The sequence below is a fragment of the Eubalaena glacialis genome, chromosome 1 (genome assembly GCF_028564815.1).
Source record: "Eubalaena glacialis isolate mEubGla1 chromosome 1, mEubGla1.1.hap2.+ XY, whole genome shotgun sequence".
Taxonomy (NCBI): Eukaryota; Metazoa; Chordata; class Mammalia; order Artiodactyla; family Balaenidae; genus Eubalaena; species Eubalaena glacialis.
Window position 1 is genome coordinate 64,239,982 of NC_083716.1, and position 25,699 is coordinate 64,265,680.

Here is a 25,699-nt window from a genome sequence, read left to right on the forward strand (position 1 = left end):
GCAGGACAAGAAAATGCAGGGTAAGAGGGCGAGAGATTGTTCAGGCAAGGATTGCCCTCCTCCTTGGCACTTTACCCCAACCACTGACGTGCAGGACTGGCTGCCGGCAACATTGCAAAGAAGCCATCTGGTGGTTAAGTGCAGGAGTTCTGGACTGAGCCCGCCTGGGTTCAAACCCCAGCTCTGCTGCCTACTACGTGAACTCGTGTAAGGATTAAATGAGATAATGCACATTAAGTGCTTAACACAGTGTCTGCCCCAATAGATGCTCAAAACAATACTTTTAAATTTGAACTTTAATCCTCCAATATCCACAGTATGCACCCTCCCCTCACTGCCAGCTCCTTTGCTTCCATGATTCTATACCCTCCAGATGCCTAGCTCCTACTTGGCTCCCTTCCCAAGTTGGATGTTTATCCCTTAGTTGATAGGGAGGCACGGAAGGTGGTTGGACAGGGAATGAATCTGTTCAACAGGAAAGGATCTGAGCACATGAGGGGCTGTGCAACAGGCCGTGGGTGAGATGAGGAGGCCTGACCCTACCGGCTGCAGGTCTAGGAAAGGGTATGCAAACCCAAGAAGCTGGATGAATATACACAGCTGTTGATGGATTGAGGGAAGGGCCTGGAGGGAGGAGGAGCAAATAAAGATGATCCCACTGGTTCTTGCCTTGGTAAATGGGAGCAGGTGGGAATCATCCCCTGAAATAGGGAAGAGAAGTTCAGAAGGGAAAGGGAAGAGTTTCTTGGAACAAAGGTTTGAGGTTTCTGGAACTCAAGCCATGGAACCCACCCCAGCTCCCTGGGCTAGGGAGAAATCCGAGGATCATCAGCCTCTGGGTGGCAATGGAAGCCACAGGAGAGGATAAGCTGACTCCAAGGCCAGTGCATGCAGACAGAATAGAAGCTTGATGGTGGAATTAAAACACTCCTAGTAACTGGAGGTCTTGCCCCTTGAGAATGACCTTCATAAGGTTCTTATGTGCGGCATAAGATAGAGGTATATCAGTGAAATAAAACTGAGGACCCAGAAATAAATGCATGCTTTTTTTTTTTTTTGGCCACGCTCTGCAGCATGCAGGATCTTAGTTCCCTGATCTGGGATGGAACCCACACCCTCGTCAGTGAAAGCCTGGAGTCCTAACCACAGGACTGCCAGGGAATTCCCTAAACACATGCTTTTTATAGCCAATTGATTTTCAACAAGTGTGCCAAGACCATTCAATGGGGAAAAATTAGTCTTCTCAACAAATGGTCTGGGAATACATACTTGCTATACATACAGGAAAAAAAAATGAAGTCGGACCTTCACTTCACGTCATATATAAAATTAATTCAAAATGGATCAAAGGATGTTAACTAAACTTACTGTGGTAATCATTTCACAACATAGGTAAGTCAAATCCTGCTGTACATACACCTTAAACTTACATGATACGTCAATTATTTCTCAATAAAGTTGAAAGGAAAAAATAATAGCAAGCAGGAATTCTATTTATTCCACCATTACAACTTCACTCAGACTGTACTCTGTATGCTTTAAGAGTAGATTTTCCATATCCATACTGATGTCTTCTCATGACAATGTTTAACATTGATAGCAGTTGTGTTTTTCTTTCTAATATTGGAGATTTTCTTAGGATATTTTAAAAAATTAATTTATCATCTGAAAAACAAAGTGGATCAAAGACCTAAAGGTAAAATCTAATATTACAAAACTCGTAGAAGAAAATATAGGTATGAATCCTCATGGATTAGGCAATCCTGCCTTGTATTAGGCTATTGTTTCTTAGATTTGACACCAAAAACATAAGCAACAAAAGAAAAAAATAAATAAACTGAAATTTATCAAAATTAAAAACTTTTTTTTTTTTTTTAAACATCTTTATTGAAGTATAATTGCTTTACAATGGTGTGCTAGCTTCTGCTTTACAACAAAGTGAATCAGTTACACATATACATATGTTGCCATATCTCTTCCCTCTTGCATCTCCCTCCCTCCCACCCTCCCTATCCCACCCCTCTAGGTGGTCACAAAGCACCGAGCTGATCTCCCTGTGCTATGCGGCTGCTTCCCACTAGTTATCTATTTTACATTTGGTAGTGTACATATGTCCATGACACTCTCTCACCCTGTCACATCTCACCCCTCCCCCTCCCCATATCCTCAAGTCCATTCTCTAGTAGGTCTGTGTCTTTATTCCCATCTTGCCACTAGGTTCTTCATGACCTCTTTTTTTTTTTTTTTTTTTCCCTTAGATTCCATATATATGTGTTAGCATACTGTATTTGTTTTTCTCTTTCTGACTTACTTCACTCTGTATGACAGACTCTAACTCCATCCACCTCATTACAAACACCTCCATTTCATTTCTTTTTATGGCTGAGTAATATTCCATTGTATATATGTGCCACATCTTCTTTATCCATTCATCCGATGATGGACACCTAGGTTGCTTCCATGTCCTGGCTATTGTAAACAGAGCTGCAATGAATATTTTGGTACATGACTCTTTCTGAATTATGGTTTTCTCAGGGTATATGCCCAGTAGTGTAAAAACTTTTGTGCTTCAAAGAACACCATCAAGAAAGTGAAAAAGACAACCCACAGAGCAGGGGTAAATTTTTGCAAATCATGCATCTGAAAAGGGTCTAGTATCCAGAATATATAAAAGAAATTTACAACTCAACAATAAGACAAATAACTCAATTTTTAAATGGGCAAAGTATCTGAATAGACATTACCCCACAGAAGATATACAAAATGACCAATAAACACATGAAAAGACGTTCAACATCATTAGTCCTTAGGGAAATGCAAATCTGAACCACAACGAGATGCCACTTCCCATGTGCACATCATTAGTCCTTAGGGAAATGCAAATCTGAACCACAACGAGATGCCACTTCCCATGTGCAGATGGCAATTTCTCAAAAAGTTAAACCTAGAGTCACCATGTGACCCAGCAATTCCACTCCTAGGTATATACCTCAAAGAAATGAAAACGTATGTCCACGCAAAAACTTGTGTATGAATACTCATAGCCCCGTTGTGCATAATAGTCAAAAAGTGGAAACAACCCATCACCTGATAATTGGTAAACAAAATGTGGTATAACTATACAATGGAATATTATTCAGAGATGAAAAGAAAAGAGTACTGATAAATGCTACAACATGGATAAATTTTGAAAGCTTTATGCTAAGTAAAGGCATCCAGACACACAAGGCCATACATACATATCATATGATTCCATGTATATGAGATTTCCAGAATAGGCAAACCCATAGAGAGAGAAAGTGAATTAGCTGCTGGATATGGGCTTCTTTTGGGGGTAAGGAAAATGTTCTGGAACTGATAGTGGTAATAGTTGCACTACATTATGCATGTACTTAATGCCACTAAATTTTACACTTTAAAAGGGTGACTTTTATGGTACATAAATCTTAATTTTAAAAAGGAAAAACATTTATTTTCTAGGTATGGGCTTATTCCGATTTTTTATTTCTTTCCATGTTAGTTTTGGTAAGCTATGGTTTTAAGAAAATATTGATTTTACCTAAATTGTCAAATTTATTGGCATGAAATTGTTCATAATATCTTATGATCTTTTTAATGTTTGTAGGCTCTGTACTGATATCACCTTTTTCATTCCTGATCTTGTCAATTTGTGCCTTCTCTCTCTTTTTCTATATGTCTTGCTAAAGGTTAATAAATTTTATTTGTCATTTTAAAAAAACAACTACGGCTATTGATTTTTCTTTATGGTATATCCGCTTTCTGTTTCATTACTTTCTTCTCTTTATTATTTCCTTCCTACACTGTTTGGATTTAATCTGTTGCCCTTTTTTGCATCTTGAGATAGATACTTTAATTATTGATAGTAAATCTTTCTCCTTTTCTAATATATGCATTTATGACTATAAATTTCTCTCGAAGCTTGACTTTTGTCACATCCCACATATTTTAGCATGTTATATTTTTATTATCATCCATTTCAAAGTATTTTCTAATTTATTCTTTGTCTTAGGGTCATATTGAAAGATATTGGCTGATTTCCAAACATCTTGGGATTTTCTTTTGTTTTTTGTTCTTGTTCTTGTTTTCTAGCTAAATCCATTAGATAACAGAGCATTCTCTGTAAACTTTCAATCCATTGAAATTGATTCCACTTTTGAGACTTATTTTATGGCCCAACAGATAAACAATTTAGAGAAATGTTCAATGTGCCCTTAAAAGAAGATGTATTTCTTTGGTACATGGGTGCAGTGTTCTATGTATGTTAATTGGGTCAAGCTTACCAACTGTGCTGTTCAAATCTTTTATATCTTTACTGATTTTATTGCTGTCTACTTATTTTAATCAGTTACAGAGAGAAGTAAATTAAAGTCTTTCATTATGATTGTGTATTTACTCTGTTCCGTTGCTTGAATTTTCTTCCTTAGGTTCTCTTTTATACACAGGCTAGATCTTCTCTTCCATATCTATCATTTTCTCTCATATCTTTTCTCCCCCCATTCTCCAGTTTATTTTTATTTCTTTTTCCTTCTTTTCATCTTCTATTTCTCTTATGATATTATTTGTGTTATTTATTCACTCTTGTATTCACTCTAGTTTGCATTTCTGAGATGGTTTTTCTTTTTAGAAAAGAAAAATAGTTTCTCCTTACTAAATTCTACGTGAACTCTTTTCAAGTCTTCCTTTTGTCCAATCATCTCATTTATGAATTTTTATGATCCTGTGTTATGCTTTAATTGCATACCTTCAGTCATTTTTTAAAAAAATTCTTTTAGCTCATTTTGAAATATTAAAGTAAAAATGTCATTTGTTTTGTAGGCATGCCTTTCTAGAGAACCTCATTGTCTGATGACCTGTTTATGCTCATTAGTCCCTTTTCTTATTAAAACCCTGAGTGGGGCTGGGTTCCTTCCCTCAACTCTTTTCTGTTGCCCATGTTTAAGTGAGGTAGGTTTCCCTGTACTCCTGAATGGGAAGAATGGGCAGATTTCTTGGCCAAGATTCATGACTCTAGGGCTCCCCCTTCTGTTGCACTGGAAAATGGCTTTAAAATGTGGCTTTGGAGGAGTTTGAGAACTGCTTCCTGTTACACTCCCCTACTTTTATCTGGATCTTCTCTTTACTTGGTTCCTCACTGTCCTGTTTGGTTTGGATTCCACTCCCAGCCATTTCTCCTCAGCGTAGGGCTTTGTCCTAAAAGGGATATTTGGCTGGCAAGTTTCAACATTTCATGGGGAGATTTCATGTGCTATTGGGAGGATTAATTTACATCATAATTTTAAAGCACTTCTCAAGGTGCCTGGCAGATAGTGTTAAATATGGGATATTTATAATAATTATAATCATTAATACCTACCCATTTTTCCTACATACTAGTCCTACTCATAAACACAAGCTATTTCCTTGATGTGAGTCTCTCTTTCCTGCCTCCATGCCATCGCTCCTGCTATTCCACCCCCTGAAAACCATGTCTGCCACCTACCAATGCACCATGTCTGCCACCACGTCTGCCACCTACCAATCCTTCAAGAGCGTCTGAGTCTTGTGACATCAGTGGGTTAACTGAACCTAAAACCACTACTCTGGACCACTGAAGCTCCTCATTTCTAAACCACATATCCCAAACCCCCTTTAAAATTTTATGCCAATGACCTACCTTTTATTTAGATCTTTTACTCTGTGCTAAGCCCTGTACGTACATTACCTTTTAATCTCCACAGCAATACTTTGAGTTATAGGCATAGTTGGATAGGTACAGTTATTGGCCTTATTTTACATATAAGGACACTGAGGCTTAAAGAGATCAGATACTTATCCAAGGTTGATTGTTAGTTGGGATACAGCAGTGATTTTGACCAGGCAGTCTGGCTCCCAAGACTATAAACTCAACCATGGTGCTAAAACTTCTCTGGACTGTAGTCCCCATTAAAGACAGAATCCTATCTTGTGTGGCTCTGTAATCATCAGCACCTAGCATATAGTAGGTGGTCAGTAAAGACTTCATCGGTGAGTTACAATAGATGAATGTGCACAGTACTTTGTGCTGGTCAAATGCATAAGGCTTCAGGGTTTTAAGACAAAACTTTTCTAGCTGAAAGGCACATGGAAAAGTCTCAGACACTGCTCAATTTCTTCCAAAGAGCCATTAGTCAGACTCTTACTCAGAACTTTTTTTTTTTTTTTCCATTCAGCTTTAAGCTCAGTGAGACGTTTATATTTTCACAAGCCCTTGGCCACTAGTAACCCATTACAAAACTCCCAGACATGGCCAAGCATGGTCCTCAAGACATTCACAAAACCCACACCAATTTTCTAAACTCTATAATCTGAGGCCACCACTCTCACAGAGAAATCCCAGACCTACTGTTCTTTAATAGAAATATCAGAAAATTGGGAGCTCACTGATCAGTTAGAAATCCAATTTTTCCAGACGTTGGAATTTCACTTGGATGTGGACTTACTAGGCAGCTGTATGTGAACTGGGCTCCTGAGAAAGACCCAGCCTTGAGCCAGAAAACCTGGGTTTGGTCCCTGCTCTGTCACTTGTTGGCTGTGTAATGCTGGGCAAGTACTTCTTGCTGGGTCTCAGTCTTTCATTAAATAAAATAATTAGGAATAACAACATTCTGCTTATGTCACAACATTATTAGGGGTACATTCAATAATGTATGTGACAGTCTTTGTAAATTGTAAAGTCCATGCTATACAAAATCAAAAGAGTGAGCCATGGGAGCCAACTGGGAAGGCTGGGCTGCCATGTTTAAACAGCCATGAAGGGACCATTGAAGCAAATGAGTGAGCCAAGAAGGCACCTAGTGAAAAGTGAAGAAAGGAGCAGAGAAAGAAGAGGAGATGAAAGACTGCAAAGTCTGAAAGAGAAATACAGAAAGGACAGGAGAGAGGGAGGAGCCTGCTGTCTTTGTAGTTCCAGCATTCTGAAAGATTCCCACAGTAATATATCCTTACAGCAACCCTCATTATCTCTACTGATTTTTTTAAAAAAAGCAGGAGATTCTACTTCTACTACTCATTTCTATGATATACACATTAGCATTCTACATTCCTGTTTTATTAATAGCGACTTCTCAGTAGATATTAATGTGGTGGGGTGAACCTCAAAGCAAGGGTGTTACAAATGCCCTCTCAGTGCTGTCCAAGTTGGGTTGATTTCACATGAAAATGTCAGCATCCACCATGCTTAGATCTCTTTGTTAAAACAGGAAAAAGTTTCCATTAATTTAACGGTGTATGAATTCGCTGGTGGTTGCTATACTTATCAGAGGCTTTTGAATCTTTTGGAATAAAATAGAAAAAATAGAATAAAATAGTCTAGCACAGAGTAGGTGTTACTTTATTTGAATAGGAATATTTGAATAAATATGAATAAAACATTTATTGAATGAATAATATTTGTGAGATCAAATACTACAGAATAATTATCCTTAAAATCTCCCCTGCCGCAAAACACCTAGAAAGGTCAAACTAAATATAGTGACAGGTATCAGAAAACATAGATGAGATTTAAAATAAGTAAGAGAAATCCCAAGGAGCCAAAACCAAAGAAGTAATAACTAGGGAGAAAATCAGGCAGACCAGCCATGGATGCCCTGAGGGCATGTGCCTATCCAGGAAGACCAGACCCCAAGTTATAATGACCAGAGGAGTAAAAGGCAATCATGTCTTAGGGACAGGGGTGGGGTAGGAGAGATGAAGCTGAGATCATCCCACATAAAACCTAAATAAATGCTCAAAGGGCTAATAATGTCAATGAAAGGGGAGACTAGAAAAAGAAAGTATTTACTGGGAAAGGGAGTCAAGAAAGATACTTGTTTGTCTCACTCTCAAACCTGAGTGGAAGGACAAAATCTCTCCTAAAACATCATAACCACAGACCTACCCCTCCCCCTTCATTTGAGGTTCAAATTTACACCACATGTATGGGTTAGAATATGCCAAGCCAAAAAATTAATACAAATAGATGGGTTGGTAAAACTGGGAGGTGCCTCATAAAACCAAAGCAAACCTACTTTGGAGGAATTTCTCAACCCAGGCTTTGTGGGATTCCCACAGATAAAGACAATCAAGCATGAGCTGACAATCTAAACTTACAAGCAAAACGCTCGAGGATACAAGCCACTAAGAGGGGAGAGAGTCAGCTGATATAACAACATAAAGGATTTGATACACCAAGGGTTACAGGTATTGGCATGACTAGACATAAAATTTTAAATGAGTATGTTTGAATGTTTTTAAACTTTTTTAAAGGAATAGAAAACATAATCACAAAAGTTGGAACAGAATGAAACAGAGAGTTTATAAGTAAATAATAAATCACTGAAAGTAAAAATGAACTAAACAAAAATCTGGAAGTTTGACCACATACTGCATAGATAAGGCTAAGGAAAACAGGTCCACTCATGCATTGCTGTAGGAGTGAAAACCGATGCCAGCCCTATGGAGTGTATATATATGTATATATGTACATATGTATGTATATATATACTCTATATGTATATGTGTAACATATGTATATATGTATGTATATGTGTATGCATGTGTGCATGTATACATGTAGTTTATAACAAAATTGAACATATATAAGGTTCTGACCCAGCAATTCAACCTCTGGAAATTTATACACAGATACATCTGCACATACCCAAAATAAGATATGTACAAGGTTATTCACTGCAGCATTGTTTGTAAGAGAAAAAGACTGTAAACAACTCAAATGTCCATCAATAGGAGGCTGGCCAAATAAGTTATTGTTCATCCATATAATAAAATACTATACAAGTGTTTAAAAATAAAAGAATGAGGAAACTATGTGCTGATATGTAAATATCTCCAAACTATACTATTTAATAACAAAATCAAAGTACAAAGCAAGATGTATAACATGCTTCCTTTTGTGTGAGAAAGGAGAAAATAAGAAAACATTTCTACTAGTATTTGCTTGTATCAGTGTGAAAAAATTCTGAGAAGACACCAAAGAAACTAAAAAAAAAAAAAAAGAAACTGAAAAAGGTGGCACCTGTGGAGGTAAGTTGGGGGGGGGCAGGTGGGTAAAGGAGCAGGAAGGAGTTTAATCACTATATATCTTTTTATATTGTTTTGATTTTTGCATCTTGATAAATGTATTACCTAATTTAAAAACTCAATGGATGGATGAAATAGCACATTAGACAAAGCTAAAGCAAGAATCAGTGAACTGAAACAAAGAACTAGAGAAAAATAATGAGAACACAGTACAGAGAGACAAAAAGTAGACAAGAAAGAGTATAACAGACCAGGAAGAGAGAGTGAGAAGGCCTATTATATTGTTAATTGCAAAAGTCAAAAATAGAGAGAATGAGGGAGATGGAATATATGAAGGGATAATGGCCAAGATGTTTTCATCATTTTCCAGAATGATGAAAGATGTGAATCCTCAGGTACAGGAAGAACAAATCCCAAACAAGATAAATTAAAAGCAATTCATATCTGGATACATACTTCGTAGTACAATTTCAGAAAATCAAAAATGAAAAGGTCTTAAAAACAGTGCCTCCCTCACCCCAAAAAGACAAATTCTCTATAAAAGTAATGACAATTAAACAACAGCAACAATGGAAGCCAGAAACAGTGAAGTAATTTCAAAGTGCTGAGAGATGTCAACCAGCAATAACTTCAAAGTGTCAGTCAGCTGAAATTATGATTCAAAAACAAGGGTGCAACAAAGACATTTCAGGCAAACAGAAACTGAGAGTGTGTGCCACCAGAGACACCCACTGACGCACTTCTAATGTGTGCACTTTAAGAAAAAGGAGAATTATCCCCAAAGGAAGCCCAGAGAATAATGAGAAAAGAAATTGGTAAATGTGTAGGTAAATATAAACAAACATTGACTGTATCAAGTAATAGTACCAATGACTAATTTAGTAGAGGAAAAGTAAGCTAGAACTAAAATACCAGAAAAAATAATCCTCAGAAAGAGAAAGGGTGATTTTAGATAACAGCATACTAAGTATCCCTGGAAAGGAGAATAACAGTAAAGAATGTTAGATCTTGAGAAGAATGCATGTTAGCATTTTTATGGGTAACCACTAAAGAATCAGAAAGATTCTGAGATCTAAGCCATGAGAGGGAAAAGAATGTACTATTTTAAAAGTTTAGTCAATCTATCATAAAAGAAGGCAGGAAAGGAGTGCAGAAAGGGAAGCAAAGAAGAAGCAGGACAATGAAAAAACATAACACATGATGGCAGAAATAAACTCTAACAGAACAATAATCACAATAAATGTAAATGGACTTAATGCAGTTATGTAGTTACTCAGATTGGACGACAAAACAAAATCTAATTATGTTTAACAGAGACCCACTTAAAACATAAGAACACAAGGAGTTTGAAAGTAAGATAGATCTCCATAGTGAGTACTAATCAAAAGAAAGTCAGTACAGTTAAAAATGATTACGATAGTAAATTTTATGTTATGTGTAATCTACCACAGTCTAAAATAGCAATAGTAAAAAAAAGTTGGGATAGCTCTATTAATATGAGACAAAATTGATACTGTGGCTAAAAACATTACTTGGAATTAAAAGGGTCACTACACAAAGAGTTCAGTTCACCAGGAAGGCAAAATGATACTACACTTGTTTCATAAAACAGCCTCAAAACCTAAAGCAAAAGTTGACAGAACTCTAGCTGCAGGGAGAAACCTACAGATGTTGAATGTCTTCACAGTGGGAGATTTTAATGATTCTCTCAGTAATTAGTATATCGACAAACCAATAGATTTGAACATAGAACCCTGCAACCAAAAATTAGCAAATGGATATTCTTCTCAAATACATAGGAACATTTACAAAAACTTAACATTTAGTAGACCACAGAGAAAATTTCAACAACCATCAAAGAATGGCTGTCATATAGGCAACATGTTCTGACTACAATGCAACTATGTTAGAAATCAATAACCAAAAGATAGTATTTAAAACTCCATTTTCGGACTTCCCTGGTGGCGCAGTGGTTAAGAATCCGCCTGCCAATGCAGGGGACACGGGTTCGAGCCCTGGTCTGAGAAGATCCCACATGCCGCAGAGCAACTAAGCCCATGCGCTACAACTACTGAAGCCTGTGCGCCTGGAGCCCAGGCGCCGCAACAAGAGAAGCCACCACAATGAGAAGCCCGCGCACCGCAACGAAGAGTAGCCCCTGCTTACGGCAACTAGAAAGCCCGTGTGCAGCAACAAAGACCCAACACAGCCAAAAATTGAATAAATAAATAAATAAAACTCCATTTTATTCAAAATGTAAAAAGCACACTTAAAAAAATAACTCATAGGTCAAAGAAAAATCATAAGGAAATTTAGAAAATATGAAGAAACTAGGCAATAATGAAAATACTTCACACCAAAACTTTAGAGATGCAGTTAGAAAGATTGTTAGAGAAATGGAGAAGCTTAAATGCTTACATTAAAAAAGAAGAAAGTCTAATCCAGTAATTCCACTTCTGGGTATTTGTCCAAAGAAAACAAAAACACTAACTTGAAAAGGTATCTGCACCCCCATGTTCACTGCAGCATTATTTACAAGAGCCAAGATACAGAAACAACCTAAGTGTCCACTGATGGATGAATGGATAAAGAAAATTAAGAAAATTACAGATAGATGATAGATAGATAGATATACAAACATATATATTTATAATTATTATTCAGCCATAAAGAAGAAGGAAATCTTGCCATTTGCAACAGCATGGATGGACCTTAAGGACGTTATGGTAAGTGAAGTAAGTCAGACAGAGAAAGACAAGTACCATGTGATCTTATTTATATATGGACTCTTCTCTTTAAAAGCCAAACTCATAAATACAGAGAACAAATTGGCAGGGGTTGGGGGGTCAGTGAGATGGGTGAAGGAGGCCAAAAGGTACAAACTTCCAGCCCAAATAAGTCATCGGGATGTAATCTACAGCATGGTGACTACAGTTAATCATACTGTATTGCATATTTGAAAGCTGTTAAGAGAATAGATCTTTAAAGTTCTCATCACAAGTAAAAAAAAAAGATTTTGTAACTAAGTAAGGTGATGGATGTTAACTAGACTTTTTGTAGTAATAATTTCACAATATATACAAACATCAAATTGTTATGTTGTACACCAGAAACTAATAATAATGTTATACGTCAGTTATACATCAGTTCAAAAAAGAAGAGTGAAAGTTAATGAACTAAGGATTCATCTCAAGACATTAGAAAAAGAACAATAGAAGAAGCCCAAAGAATACAGGAAAAAGGAAGGAAATAAAAATATAAGAATGAAATGAACAAAATGGAAAATAATGATACAATAGAGAGGATGAATAAAGCCATGAGCAGATTCTTTGAGAAAAGTAACGAAAATACATAAAAATCTTTAACAAGAATGATCTGGAAAAAAGAGAAAAACCATAATAAAAATTATAATCTAAAAAGGGGGTATCACTACTGATTCAGAAAAAAAAACTTTTAAGAGAAAGAGAGACACTGTTGTAAATAACTTCATGCCCACAAGTGTGAAATTTTACAGACAAGAAGGTTTCCTAGAAAAATGTAACTTGTCAAAACCGATACCAGAAAAAAAGCTGGAGAACCTGAACAGAGATATTGAAGACACGGACCCTGCAGTTACAAATCTACCCAACTACGAAAACTGAGCCTTCTACAGACTCTGCCATAGGATGGAGAAAGTGGAAAAACTCTTCAACTTATTTCATGAGACTGAAGGTGATAACTCGAGAATAACTATGGATAACTCATTTGAGGGGTGAGGAAGAATCCCAAAGTTTCACAAATCTGTAAAGAAAAGGGAACAAAGAATGATCACAGGATGAAGGAACAACGCCTGGGACTGCATTTTGGATCTCTAAAATATGCACAGTAAGTACAATCTAAACACTGGATTTGTTAAAGGACCTCCTTCCTTTCATTACAGTTCGTGCTTGCAGTAGGTATAGTTTGTATAAGTAGATGTCCTCAGGATCAGTATCTTTCTCATGCATTCTGTGTACAGTATCCATGGAGCTTTTCTGTCAAGAGTAAACATTTTGTAACCTCAAAAAAATATATTTCAAAACTATATCCACGTGCATAAGAATGAAGGTGGACCCCTTTCCATACACAATATAAACTCCAAGTAGATCACAGGCCTAAATGTAAGAGCTATCTATAAGACTCTTAGAAGAAAACATAGGGTTTTTCATGACCTTGGGTTAAGCAAAGACTTTTAGATATGACACTAAAAGTATAACCAACAAAAGAAAAAAATAGATAAATTGGGCTTCATCAAAATTAACATAATTCATGCTTCGAAGGACACCATCAAGTGAGTGAAAAAACAACTCAGAGAATAGGAGAAAACATTTGCAAATCATATACCTGATAAGGGTCTAGAATCTGAAATAAAGAACTATTATAAATCAATAATAAGAAGACAAATAACCCAATTCAAAAATGGGCAAAGGACTCAAATAGACATTGCTCCAAAAAAGATATACAAGTGACCAATAAGCAAATGAAAAGATGCTCAACATCATTAGCCACTGGGGAAATCCAAATCAAAACCACAATGAGACAACACTTCACACACATAAGAATGGCTATAATCAAAAAGTCAGATAATAACAAGGATGTGGAGAAGTTGGAACCCTCATACACTGCTGGTGGGAATGTAAAACGACAGCCACGTAGGAAAACAGTTCCTAAAGAGTTACTGTAGACCCACCAATTCCACTCCTACATATAGATCCAAGAGAAATGAAAACATATGTACACACAAAGAATTTGTACACAAATGTTCATAGCAGCATTATTCACAATAGCCAGAAAGTGAAAATAACCAAAATGTCCATCAACTGATAAATGGATAAACAAATGTGGTATGTCCATACAATGGAATATTATTCAGCAATAGAAGAAATACAGTATCGATACGTACTACAGCTTGGATGAACCTTGAAAATATTATGTTACGTGGAATAAGCCAGATACAAAAAGTCACATCTTGTGTGATTCAATTAACAGGAAAATCCATAGAGACAGAAAGTAGATTGGTGTCGGGGGAAGGAGCAGTGACTGCTAACAGGTACATGGTTTCTTTGGGGGAGCGATGAAAACGTTCTAAAATTGATTGTGGTGATGGTTGCACAACTCTGCGAATATACTAAAACCCACTGAACTGTACACTTTAAATGGGTGAATTGTATGGTATGTGAATTATATTTCAACAAAGTTGTTAATAATAAACCGTACAGATGGTGTCTGAAAATTGCATCTTACGTCTCTGTGGAAAAACTGTGATTAAAACACATTTCAAGTGCTAAGTTTCAGTCGGAGAGGACAGCTGTCATCAGCTACACAGGCCAAAATCAGTAGTTGTAAACTTCAATGTCATCACTGCTCTTTCATGGACCACCCCCACCCCCCAGCATCTCTTGGACATTCGCCACTTCATACGCCGAGTGAAAACTGCTAAATGCACATTTCATCATTAGGATCCTTAGAAATCCCAAAGTCCTCCCTTTGATTTTATAGATGAGGAAACGAACCTAGAAAGGGGTTAAAACTCTACTGCCAAGAGTCACAAAGCAAGTTTGCATCGAAGCTGGGATTAGAACCTGTCTCCCCTACCTCACCTTTCTCTTCCTACAGATTTTCTGCAGGGTTCCACGCCCCTCAAACTGGTCTTCTGAGCACGGTCAAAACTAAACTCCTCACAGCCTGGATATCTGACTTAAGCCACGGGCAGGAGCTAGAAGGGGGTCGGGAGGCCGCAAATTCTAGGAGAGGGAGGGGGACATTGTGGGGAGGAGATGGGGCTGGGTTTCGAGAAGACAGTTTAAACCCCAGTTCCCGTAAGAGCAGGGGACACAGTGGGGGACGTAAACTCAAGGGATGAGCCATCCCATGGTGTCACATGTGGTCTGGGGCCTGTGGCTATTTTTTCCTGTCACTAACGCGGTTAGAGGGTGAACTCACGAGAACGGTCCCCCACTTACCCAGCTATCTCCACCTCAGACCAGTATGACTTTGCCCCCCAGAAGTTGCCCTGTGAGTCACTCAACGCATGGAAACCTCATGTAAGACAAAGGTTGGAGAAGGCCCCAGGCCTCTGGCCTCACCCAAGTCTCTCTTCCCAGCAGTGTCGCCCAGCTGCCCGCCCCCCTGCACTATGGGTGCACAGACCAGGGCTAGGGAGGAGGCTGGAGACCAGCGCGGCCACTGGTTCTCCTCACAAAGTGAGGAGCAGGAGACCCAGTCCTGGGGTACGCGTTTGGGTCCCAGAACCTGGCCTGGGCTGGGGTGCAGGTGTGGGCAGGAAGTGGGCAAGGAGATGTGAACAACATTTATTTTCTCCCCACTGCCCTGGGAGGAGGGAACGGTCACGTGCTTTAACACTCACAGAGGGCCAGGCACTGTTCTGAGCACTTCACACGTAGAAACTCCCCAATTCTTCACAACCCATGGGGTCTGCACTAATATCATCCCCAGTTTGAGAAGAGGAAACTGAGGCACAGAGAGGCTAAAGCAGCTGATCAGGCCACACAGTTAGTGCGCACCCGAGCTGGCCCCAGCCCAGGCGGACCGGTTCCAAGCTCCCACTCTGTACTGCCTCTGACAGCCCACACGTGCGATGCTGCAGGGAGAAGCAGGGAAGCTGTCCCTGCTGGCCTGTCATCAACACCAGAGCTGAATCTCGAAGCTCTCAGACCCCTGTGTTCTCGCTCCACCCCCTAAACCTCACCTGTTTGCCCCGGGTTCCCATGCCCCAGGCAGCTCTGCTTGGCACATGAGCCTCTGGCCCCCTCGGCTTGCTTCCTGAGGGCTGTCAGCAGGCCGGATGAGGAGGTGAGGGCAGGGTGCGTGCCGGTGGGCGGGGGAGAGCAAAGGGGACCCATGACTAGAGCTGGGGGGCGGGGCAGGAAGCAGAAGTGATGTGAACTGTGGCCTGCGTGATGAGATGTGAACTGTGGCCTGGGGGGCTGCACCACCATTTCAGAAGCCTCCCGTGGGGAGAGAGGGTGTCTGCGTAGGAGCATCTCAACACAGGACTCCAGGTAGGGAGGAAGCAGGGGGTCAAGGAGGCTGGGAGCCTCTGAGTGGGGACAGAGGGGCACAAGAGTAGGGCTGCTCTGTCTGGGGAAGAGCCTGATGGAGCAGGAAGTGTTGTAACCCATAAGGCAAGAGACTTGGGTCCAGACTGTGCTCTGTCACTAACTCGCTGGGCAGCCTCATGCCCACCCTGGGCTTCAGTTTTCTCTTATACAAAATGAAGAGGTTAGAGTACACAGTCTTTAAGGCCCCTTCAAATGCTGACAGTTAAAACTAAGAAAGCTGGAAACAGGCTCCCCGGGAAATAATACGACGAGGGTCAGGATGGAGACTGAGTTCTTTAGATTAAGGTTATGAACTATGCTGGCTGCCTAAGCAAGATGATCGGAGGGCCTTCAAAAGACTCCCCTTCTCCTATTTACCTCCCTGGGGCCTGCCATTTTGCCTAGAATTCCACCATTCAAGCCACTCCTTTAGGTAAGGCACGGAAGGTTCCAGCTGGAATACAGGGGAAGTTCCTGCTCTCCGTAATCCCCCGGGCCTCAGACAAGCTGCTGTCCCTGGCAGATGCCAGAGTGGAGAGGCCTCTGAGGAGCTCAGTTTGGACCGGGGTAGAGAGAGGAGATTCCAGATCATAAGCAGGCCCAGTGAAGCTCCAGAGCCACCTCAAATTGAGGAAGAACCTTTCAGCTAAGCATTGTAGGCAATAGGCGATAGTAGGCAATAGGCAGCTTGCAGACATGGCCAGAATCCCGAAGAGCGTGGCAGGGAATGCCAAAGAGGAGACAAGCATGAGGAGGAGAGCAAACCGAACGGCCCCTCCCCACACAGGATCTAGGGGCACAGGCGCATAGGCAGCTTTTATTCTAGAATTCAGGCTGATGTTCTTCCATGAGCTCAGAGAGAGGGCCCCAAAGGGGAAATGGGGAGAATGAGGGTGATGCACAAGCTCATTTCTTTTCCAATTCTGTTAAGGGCTTAATGGGGGTGGGGGGAGATAATGAGAGAGGTGAGGTGAGGAAAGAAAGCATGGCTTGTTCTTGGGTCCACAATAATACCTCTCCAGAATCCAGGCTTCCCTAGAGTTCCCAGATTCCCCAGATTCCTCCTCAAATCTTCTACAGCTACTCTCCGCCCCCTCCTCTGCACGCAGAGCCCCCTCCCCACCAGCTGTAGCTGTGGTCCTGGGGACAAAACCATCCATCTGGATTCCCATTTGGCCTTGAATAGTGAAATCCTAGCAAGGGTCTCCTCCTGGCTGTGTGACCTTGGGCAAGTCCACTCCCCTCTTTGGGTCCATCTGTACAATGTAGGGGGTGGAGCAGGTTTGTAAAGGCCATGCCAGCTCCGACATCTAATGACTTAAGAGATATCTCATTCCCTCCCCATCCCACATGGCCTGATAAGCTACAGTTGGAGGAGGGGTCGGCCCTCCTCCATGCCCCTGCCCACAGCTTCTGCCCTCTGTCTCCACAGCTCCATGGCCTCCCGAGTGCTCCTCCGTGGCATCCTCCTCCTGCTTCTGCCCGCACCCGCCCCTGCCCCCTGCTACACGGCCGCACGTTCTGAGTGCCGGCGCAACCTCAAGTTCGTGCCTGGCTCCTGGCTGGCAGGGGAGGGCGTGGACGTGACCAGCCTCCGGCGCTCAGGCTCCTTCCCGGTGGACACACAGCACTTCCTTCGGCCCGACGGCACCTGTACCCTCTGCCGCAATGCCCTGCAGCAGGGTGCCCTCCAGCGCCTGCCCCTGGCACTCACCGACTGGCGCGCCCAGGGCTCGGGCTGCAACCGCAAAGTGGTCAAGGATGAGGGTCGCTCCACCGAGGAGGTGGCTGGGGAGGCGGCCAACAGCATCCGTAACGACTGGCAGGTGGGGCTGGACGTGACTCCCAAGCCCAGCAGCAACGTGCGCGTGACCGTGGCGGGCTCCCACTCCCAGGCAGCCAACTTCGCGGCCCAGAAGACTCACCAGGACCAGTACCGCTTCAGCCTGGACTCAGTGGAGTGTCGCTTCTACAGGTGAGCGCCGGGGGCGGGGGGGGGGGGGGGAGTGGAGGTTGGATGGGACTTGGAAAAGGCGTGGGAAACTCGGGGTAGTCTGGGAGCCCTGGAATGGCAGCATGGGGAGCTGGAGGCCGCTTCCGCCAGGAGGAGATGGCAGTCCTGGTTCTCACGTACCCCCTTCCCTGAGGCCCTGACCTGGAAGAACCCAGGGAGAGAACAGGTGGAGGGCAAGCGAGCAAGACTTGCTTAGAGCCCCAGATGGTGCCAGTCTGGTCTACTGAGCACCCAACTGCCACTTCCCTGGGCATTGCTAGCTTCCTGAGGGCAGGAGGCCTGGCTGGGTCCCTCCTGTCCCTGGGCCTCTTCCATCCGCTTAAGCACTCTTCATTTCCGCCTTGCCAGGTTCTGTACTAAGAACTCGGGCTACAGGTTGAAAAACAGCAGCCATGCCCTGAGCCCTCAGGGACCTAGTCACCCGAAGAAATGCACGGTCTCCATGGGACCCAGAGTCACCCCCGCTGACTTCCCTCACGGGAGGCCGTGTTTCCCACACAGTGAGACAGGGCGCTCCTGCCTGTGTGGCCAGAGTTGTCAGGAGCCCAGGTATACAAGGCCCAATCCAGGGGACAGACAGACAAAGGCCACAGGACTAGATTCCAAAGCCAGAGAGATACCATCGGTGTCGTACCATCACTTTTAAAATTAGAAAAGAAAAATAAAAGAAAAATCTTTTTTTGAAAAAGAAAGACAAAAATACCTATACAAAGTACCTAGGTCACCAAGGGGCAACGGGCAGGGTGGGTTTCCCTGCTGGCTTGGTGGTTCAGAGCTTGAGCTTTGGAGCCAGGCCACCTGGGTCCAAGCCCTAGTTCTGCCACTTAATGTGACCTTGGGCAATCTCACAGGAGTTACTTAGGGGAAAACACTACCCACCGCTGGGCCCATCTGATGTTTTTCTCTCCCCTCAGTTTCCACCTGGTGCACACTCCCCCACTGCACCCTGAGTTCAAGAGGGCCCTCAAGACCCTGCCCCCCCACTTCAACATCTCCACCGAGCCTGACTACCGGAGGCTCATCTCCAGCTATGGCACCCACTTCATCCGGTCCATGGAGCTGGGCGGCCGCGTCTCGGCCCTCACCGCCCTGCGCACCTGCGAGCTGGCCCTGGAAGGGCTCAGGGCCCAGGAGGTTGAGGATTGCCTGGCCGTCGAGGCCGAGGTCAACATAAGAAGCCACGCCAGTGCCTCGTCGGCATTCAAGGAGTGTGAGGAGAAGAAGAAACAGCACAAGATGGGGACCTCCTTCCACCAGGCCTACCGGGAACGCTGTTCTGAGGTCGTTGGCGGCCACCACACGTCCATGCATGACCTGCTGTTCGGGAACCAGGCCGGGCCCGAGCAGTTCTCAGCCTGGGTGGCCTCGCTGCGGGACAGCCCCGGCCTGGTGGACTACACGCTAGAGCCACTCCACTTGCTCCTGGACAGCCGGGACCCGCGGCGGGAGGCGCTCAGGCAGGCTGTGAGCAAGTACGTGACGGACAGGGCACGCTGGAGGGACTGCAGCCGCCCGTGCCCCCCGGGGCAGCGCAAGAACCCTAAGGACCCGTGCCAGTGCATGTGCCACGGCTCGGCGGCCACCAACCAGGACTGCTGTCCCAGGAAGAGGGGCCTGGCCCACCTGGAGGTCATGAACTTCCTGGCGACGGGTCTGTGGGGAGACTGGACCACTGCCACGGACGCCTACCTGAAGGTCTTCTTCGGCGGCCGGGAGCTGAGGACCGACACAGTGTGGAACGATAACCACCCCAGGTGGATGACACAGCTGGACTTCGGGGATGTGGTCCTGACCACAGGGGGCCCCCTGAGGGTGCAGGTCTGGGATACAGACTCTGGCTGGGACGATGACCTTCTCGGTACCTGTGACCAGACTCCAAAGTCTGGCTCACACGAGGTGAAGTGCCCCCTGAAGCACGGTCACCTGAGATTCTCCTACCATGCTAAGTGCTTACCTCACCTGGCGGGGGGGACATGCCTGGAGTACGCCCCCCAAGGGCTTCTGGGGGAGCCTCCAGGAAACCGGAGTGGGCCAGTGTGGTGAGAGCAGTGGGCCCTGAGAGGACCAGTGTGCCGAATTGGAGGGGTCTCACGAAGGGACCCAGAGGGCCTATCTCCATATCCCCATTAGACAGTTGGAAAACTGAGGCTTTTTTCTTTTCGGCGAGGTGGCTGAATTTACAGGCCAGCCCTGAGTCACCCTGTCCAAACTACCTTAGCTCTTCGATATTCTCAAGCCCCAGAAATGAGCTGGAGTTGGGCCACGCCCTACAGCCACTGCTACACAGGTCCCAGCTCAGTTCAGGAGCTAGGCAGAAGGCCAGGAGGCTGTTCCCACCAGGCTGCCTGGTGTCATGTGTACCATTCCCTTGCAGCCCCTCTTCTAGCGTGGTGAATTCTTCATATTAGATCTAAACCCTTTGGTCCCAGCTGCTCTGTTTGCTCTGTTTTCTTTGACCACCAAGCTTTGCCTCTCAGACAAATCCAGAGCTCTCTTGACCTGTCTCATTGTGTACACAGCCTGACAGAGGACCAATAAATGTGATGTGATGGTGACCATGATGGTGTTGGTTGTGGCAGAGGAGAGGATGGAGACCAAACACAGCCTTGGAGATAAACTTCTACATTAGCAACCCTACCCAACAGAACAGGTGGTTGACCCCAGGGGTAGGCAAATAATGTAAATAAACTATTTTTCCACTTTGGCTGGAAATGGGGGGACCCAAAATATTTTACTTTCCTCATAACTCTTTGATTCAAGAAACAGCAGCATAAACAGTGATAAATGCCAATGGGCATTCAGCTCCGAGCCGAGAAACAAGAGGGAATGGTGAGGATTCTGGTGAACCGAAGGGCACGTCTTATCCAGGGTGGGGGTGGGGGGATGGGCAGCTCTGCACCAGCCAAACATTCCCAGGCAGGAATGTGAGCCCAGTGCTGCCAGGTTTTCTAATTTCTTAAAGCAACCAGAAATCCCAGCGTGACTTATAAGTGTTGGCAATTCATTTCACTTTGTAAAAATAAACCTATATGGGCAAGCACAGTACAAGCCAAAGAGGACATGTATGCAGGCCATGACTGATCCGGAGCAACCAGTTTGGAAACTCTAATTTCAGCAGAACCCATCTGGCAGACTTAACAGCTCTCCCCTGTCCCACAGTTCGAGGAGAGAAGGCAGTGGTTTCAACCAGGTAGTGTCTGAGGGCCTCCTGGGCTTGGCATGCAGGAATCCCCAGAGCCTCAGGTTGTGATATAAAATGAACTGGTCCTTGGGCTTCCCTGGTGGCGCAGTGGTTGAGAATCTGCCTGACAATGCAGGGGACACGGGTTCGAGCCCTGGTCTGGGAAGATCCCACATGCCGCGGAGCAACTAGGCCCGTGAGCCACAATTACTGAGCCTGCGCGTCTGGAGCCTGTGCTCCGCAACAAGAGAGGCCGCAATAAGGAGAGGCCCGCGCACCGCGATGAAGAGTGGCCCCCACTTGCCACAACTAGAGAAAGCCCTCGCACAGAAACGAACACCCAACACAGCCATAAATAATAGATAAATAAATTAAAAAAAAAAAAAGTGTTTAAAAATGAACTGGTCCTTGTTTCACGTGCCTGGGACACAGGCCTCAGAACACAGGCCCGTGGGGTGGGCGGCAAGATTCAGGGTAGCCTCCTAGACCTGGTAGGATTCGGCTGTGAAGGGCCATTGTCAGTGGGGTTCAGAGTTGCTGACACAGCCCTCCTGACTCTCTTTGAAACTCCCTACAAATTAAGCCCTTTGAGGTCTGCATGGACCCACAGGCTCAAAAGCCCAGCAGTGACATTACACTGACCCTGAATCCCCAAGTTGGGTGAGGGGATTGCCAAGCTCTAGAAGCCTGGTTGAAACCACCGTTCTTACACCTTTCCCTTCACGGCCACATGCACAGACAAGAGCACAAGAGAAATCACGCAACTTCACGCTGCCTACTGCACTCATTGAAAATAAACATGGGTATGGGCCGTACCCTCAAGGAAAGCAGGGCCAGGGCAGGCCTGGCTCCGGAAACAGCTCTGACAAGAGATGGCAGGCTTGTTCTAGTCCCCACGTGGTCAGTGACCTCCAGCAAGTCCCCCTGAGCCTTGGTTTCCCAAAAGGACAATCTGTGTTTTACTCCCTTCCCAGGACTGTTTGGAAGGGGGCCATGAGCCTTTCTAGAAGGTCAGTGCTATAGAAGCAGTCCTGGAAGTTCATCCGGTTAACCCTCCTGGTTTTGCATTTAAGGAAACTGAGGCTCAGAAGAAGGTATTTGACCGTGGTTGCCGAGGTTAGTGGCCGAGCCAGGTCTCCGTGAGTCGTGGGCACTCCACTCTGAGCACAGCTCTGGAGAGACCAGTGGGACCCCAACAGGAGGGCCCTTGGGGGAAAGGGGTGGTATTACCGAGGAAAAGGATTGGCTGATGTTGTTGAGGGGCAGCTATGGAGCTCTCAGCCCTAATGAGACATTTTCATGGACATTTCGCTGACATTTTGTCACACTTGGGGCCCCTTGTTTGTTCGGGATGTTCCTTGCTGTGCCTGGTGTCTTCCATCTGCCCTCAGGTCTCATCCGTACCCTGCTCCACCCAGCTCTGGCCCGGAGGTTGGCCGATCTGAGCCCGCCGGTCAGTGAGCAAGATATGGGAGGAAGGGAGAAGGGGAGAGCACAGTGACAGGCCCTGGGCTCCCCTCAATGCCTCTCAGTGAGGTGGCCTTGCGTTGACTGTGTCCCTGTATCACCGCCCCTCTCTGGGAAGTTTCTGCATGTCTCTCTCTTTCTGGGTTCCAGCCACTGCTCCCTCCTCTCATCCCTTCAGACCTAGGGATGGTAACCGCTTCACCACTACTGATCCCGAGTTATTGTACTACCCCTTCTGCTTCTCTACAGCCCCCTACACCTTCGTAAATAGGCCCTTTATAAAAATAAATAAATATAAATAAATAAATAAAAACCCTCCTCAAATTACCATCATTTGAATATGCCATTTAGGCTGTGGTCTAAATGTTTGTGTCTCCCCACAATTCATGTATTGAAATAGTAATCCTCAGGGTGATCGTATTAGGAGGTGGGGCCTTTGGAGGTGATTAGGTCATGAGGGTGGCGCCTTCATAATGTAGGTTACTGCCCTTATAAAAGAGGCCCCAGAGAGATCCCTGGTCCCTTCCCCTATGTGAGGACACAGTGAGAAGATGCCTTCTATGAACCAGAAAGCAGGCCCACTGAATCTGCCAGCACCTTGATCTTGGACTTTCAGCCTCTAGAACTGTGAGAAATAAATTTCTGTTGTTTAAAAACCACCCAGTTTGGAGTATTTTGTTATAGCAGCCTGAACAGATTAGGACAGCTTCCTATAGGGGTGCTGATGACACACTTCTCTGGTGGGAAGCAGAGCCACCTCCCCTCAGAAGCTGAAAATGCCCTATTCTTCTTTCTCCAACCACCCCTGCAACTAGGAAAGGACATGTGACTGGATCTGCCAGTCAGATGCAGCTGCCCAGGTATGGGGTCCCTTCAGAAGCTGATGCTGAGACCAGATTAGAGTACAGGTAATTATGTTGGAAGTGACCCCAGGAAGCCCACTAGGGGAGAGGGGAAGTAGGCCAGGGGAGGGAGGGTGACCCAGAAAAGGGGCTTTATCCAGCAAGTCACCATATGGGCAACCAGAGCCAATGAAGAGTTATCCCAGCTGGGATGGAGGGAGCTGGGCGTCCATACACCACTTCCCATGCGTCACTGGTTAGGGCTGAATTATTTTTCTACTTATTTCATCCAGACTTGGCTTCTATTTCTGGCAACTAAGAACCCTGGTGATGACACCATTCCATCTTTCCCCTTGCTGCTTCAACACCCCCATCCCCTTTCCCAACCATCCTCCCACCTCACCCTGGCGGGCCCTGTCCTTAGAGCCACCATTCAATTGCCCCCAGCACTTCCCTCCCCAGGGCATGGAGCACCAAAGGGCAGGGACCTTTCGTGGGTTCCATCATTCACCGATGGTTACTGAGCACCTTCTGTCAACCAGGTCCTGGGGCCAGTGAACAAGCCATGCAGAGCATCTGTCCTCTTGTGGCCTGTGTCTGATGGGGAGATGACGTGGGCCCGGAGGAGATTCAGGGAGCAGGGTGGCACTCAGGCTGGGGGCTGGCTGGATTGCTTTTTTTTTCCTCTCTCTCTCTCCCCACCCAAGTGATCTCTTCCAAGACTTCGGGCTGTGGTTGACAACAGCCCGGTTTCTGTTTTTTAAGCAGTTGCCACAGCACCTTCATCTCCCTTCAAACACACTTCGTGGTCTCTGAGGTGTGGCCCCCAGCTGCTGTGGCGGTGGCGTCAGTGTCTCTGACATGTGTGAGCAGAGGAGGATCTGCTGGAGGACAGCAGTCTGGGGGTGGGGAGAGCCCGGGGGGAGGGGCAGGGGGCCCCGTGCAGCCTTGATAGGCTGTGAGTCCTCTCTGCAGTGATCTTCATTCCCCCACATCCGTCACCAAGGCCAGCCAGTTCAGCCTCTTCTGCTCATAACCACAGCCTCTCTGGCCCAGGCCATCAACACCCCTTGCTTGGATGAGTCTTCCTGTGGCCTCCTCACTGATCACTAGGCTCCTGTCTCCCCCTTACTGCCCCTCCAACTCACAGCCACAGTGGTGCTGGCACCCTCCCCGTATCCCCTCAGCCCCACTCCATGCTGGCCCTCCATCTCTGCCTGAGGGTCCCATGGGGAGGCCAGAAGAGCCCTCAACCGATGGCTAATGGGAAGTGGTGTATAAATAGCCCAGCTCCCTCCGCCTGGGCAGAGGGGATAACTCTGAGGGGCATATTCTGCAGTGGCTCCCAGAGTTTCCCAACAGGGTTAAGCTCCAGTACCCACAATGGTGACCTGCTTGACCCCAAGTGCTCTCTTGGCTGTCTCCCTTCTGTCTCAATTCCCCACTTTCCTACTGGTATTATCTGGAACCACCTCCCACATAAACTACCTGTTTGCAAATCCCTGTCTTAAGGTCTGTCTCTGGGGAAACCAGCTAAGATGCACATCCAACCACATCATTGCCTCACTTGAAACTCTTCATTGGTTCCTTGGGGCTCTTGGGATACAGTCCAAAGCCCCTAGTGTGATCCATACGCTGACCTCACTCTCAACTCTGCCTTTCCCGCCCCCTACCCCGCCCACCGCCCAAGCCCTGCCTCACTGAGCATGTTCATTCCTCTGTTGGCCACGCCCTCTCTAGCCCTTCACATGTGCTGCCTCCTCTTTCTGGAACTTTTCTCCTCTACCCGGACTAAGTACTCCTCAGCCTTCAGGCTTCAGCTTCAAAGGTGGCTTCCTCTGGGAAGCCTTCCCTGGCTTGCAGGTCTAGGTCATGGCCCCCCGTACCCTGCTCCCATAGTCCTCATTATTTCCCCATCACAGTGCCGTGAGGCCAAGGGCCATTTCTATCTTATTCACAGTTGAATCAACTAGTCCAGCACCTAACATAAGTTTGATCCTTGAAAAATATTGGATGGGTGATTAGATGGATAAATGAATGAAAGAATAAAACCTACCAA

At 44.9% G+C, this 25,699-nt stretch overlaps 1 protein-coding gene across 1 annotated transcript; it reads left to right on the forward strand.

Moving 5' to 3' along the window:
- The first annotated feature begins 17,572 nt into the window (after positions 1-17,572).
- On the forward strand, positions 17,573-20,193 carry PRF1 (perforin 1). The gene is made up of 2 exons (XM_061197497.1): positions 17,573-18,111; positions 19,065-20,193. Exons 1-2 carry the CDS (start codon positions 17,573-17,575, stop codon positions 20,191-20,193), a joined length of 1,668 nt encoding a protein of 555 aa, XP_061053480.1.
- Positions 20,194-25,699: the final 5,506 nt, after the last annotated feature.

Coding starts and splice junctions, on each gene's coding strand:
- PRF1 (XM_061197497.1), top strand. CDS start 17,573: ATGGCCTCCCGAGTGCTCCTCCGTGGCATCCTCCTCCTGCTTCTGCCC. Junction 18,112..19,064: donor GTGGAGTGTCGCTTCTACAG/GTGAGCGCCGGG, acceptor CTCTCCCCTCAG/TTTCCACCTGGTGCACACTC.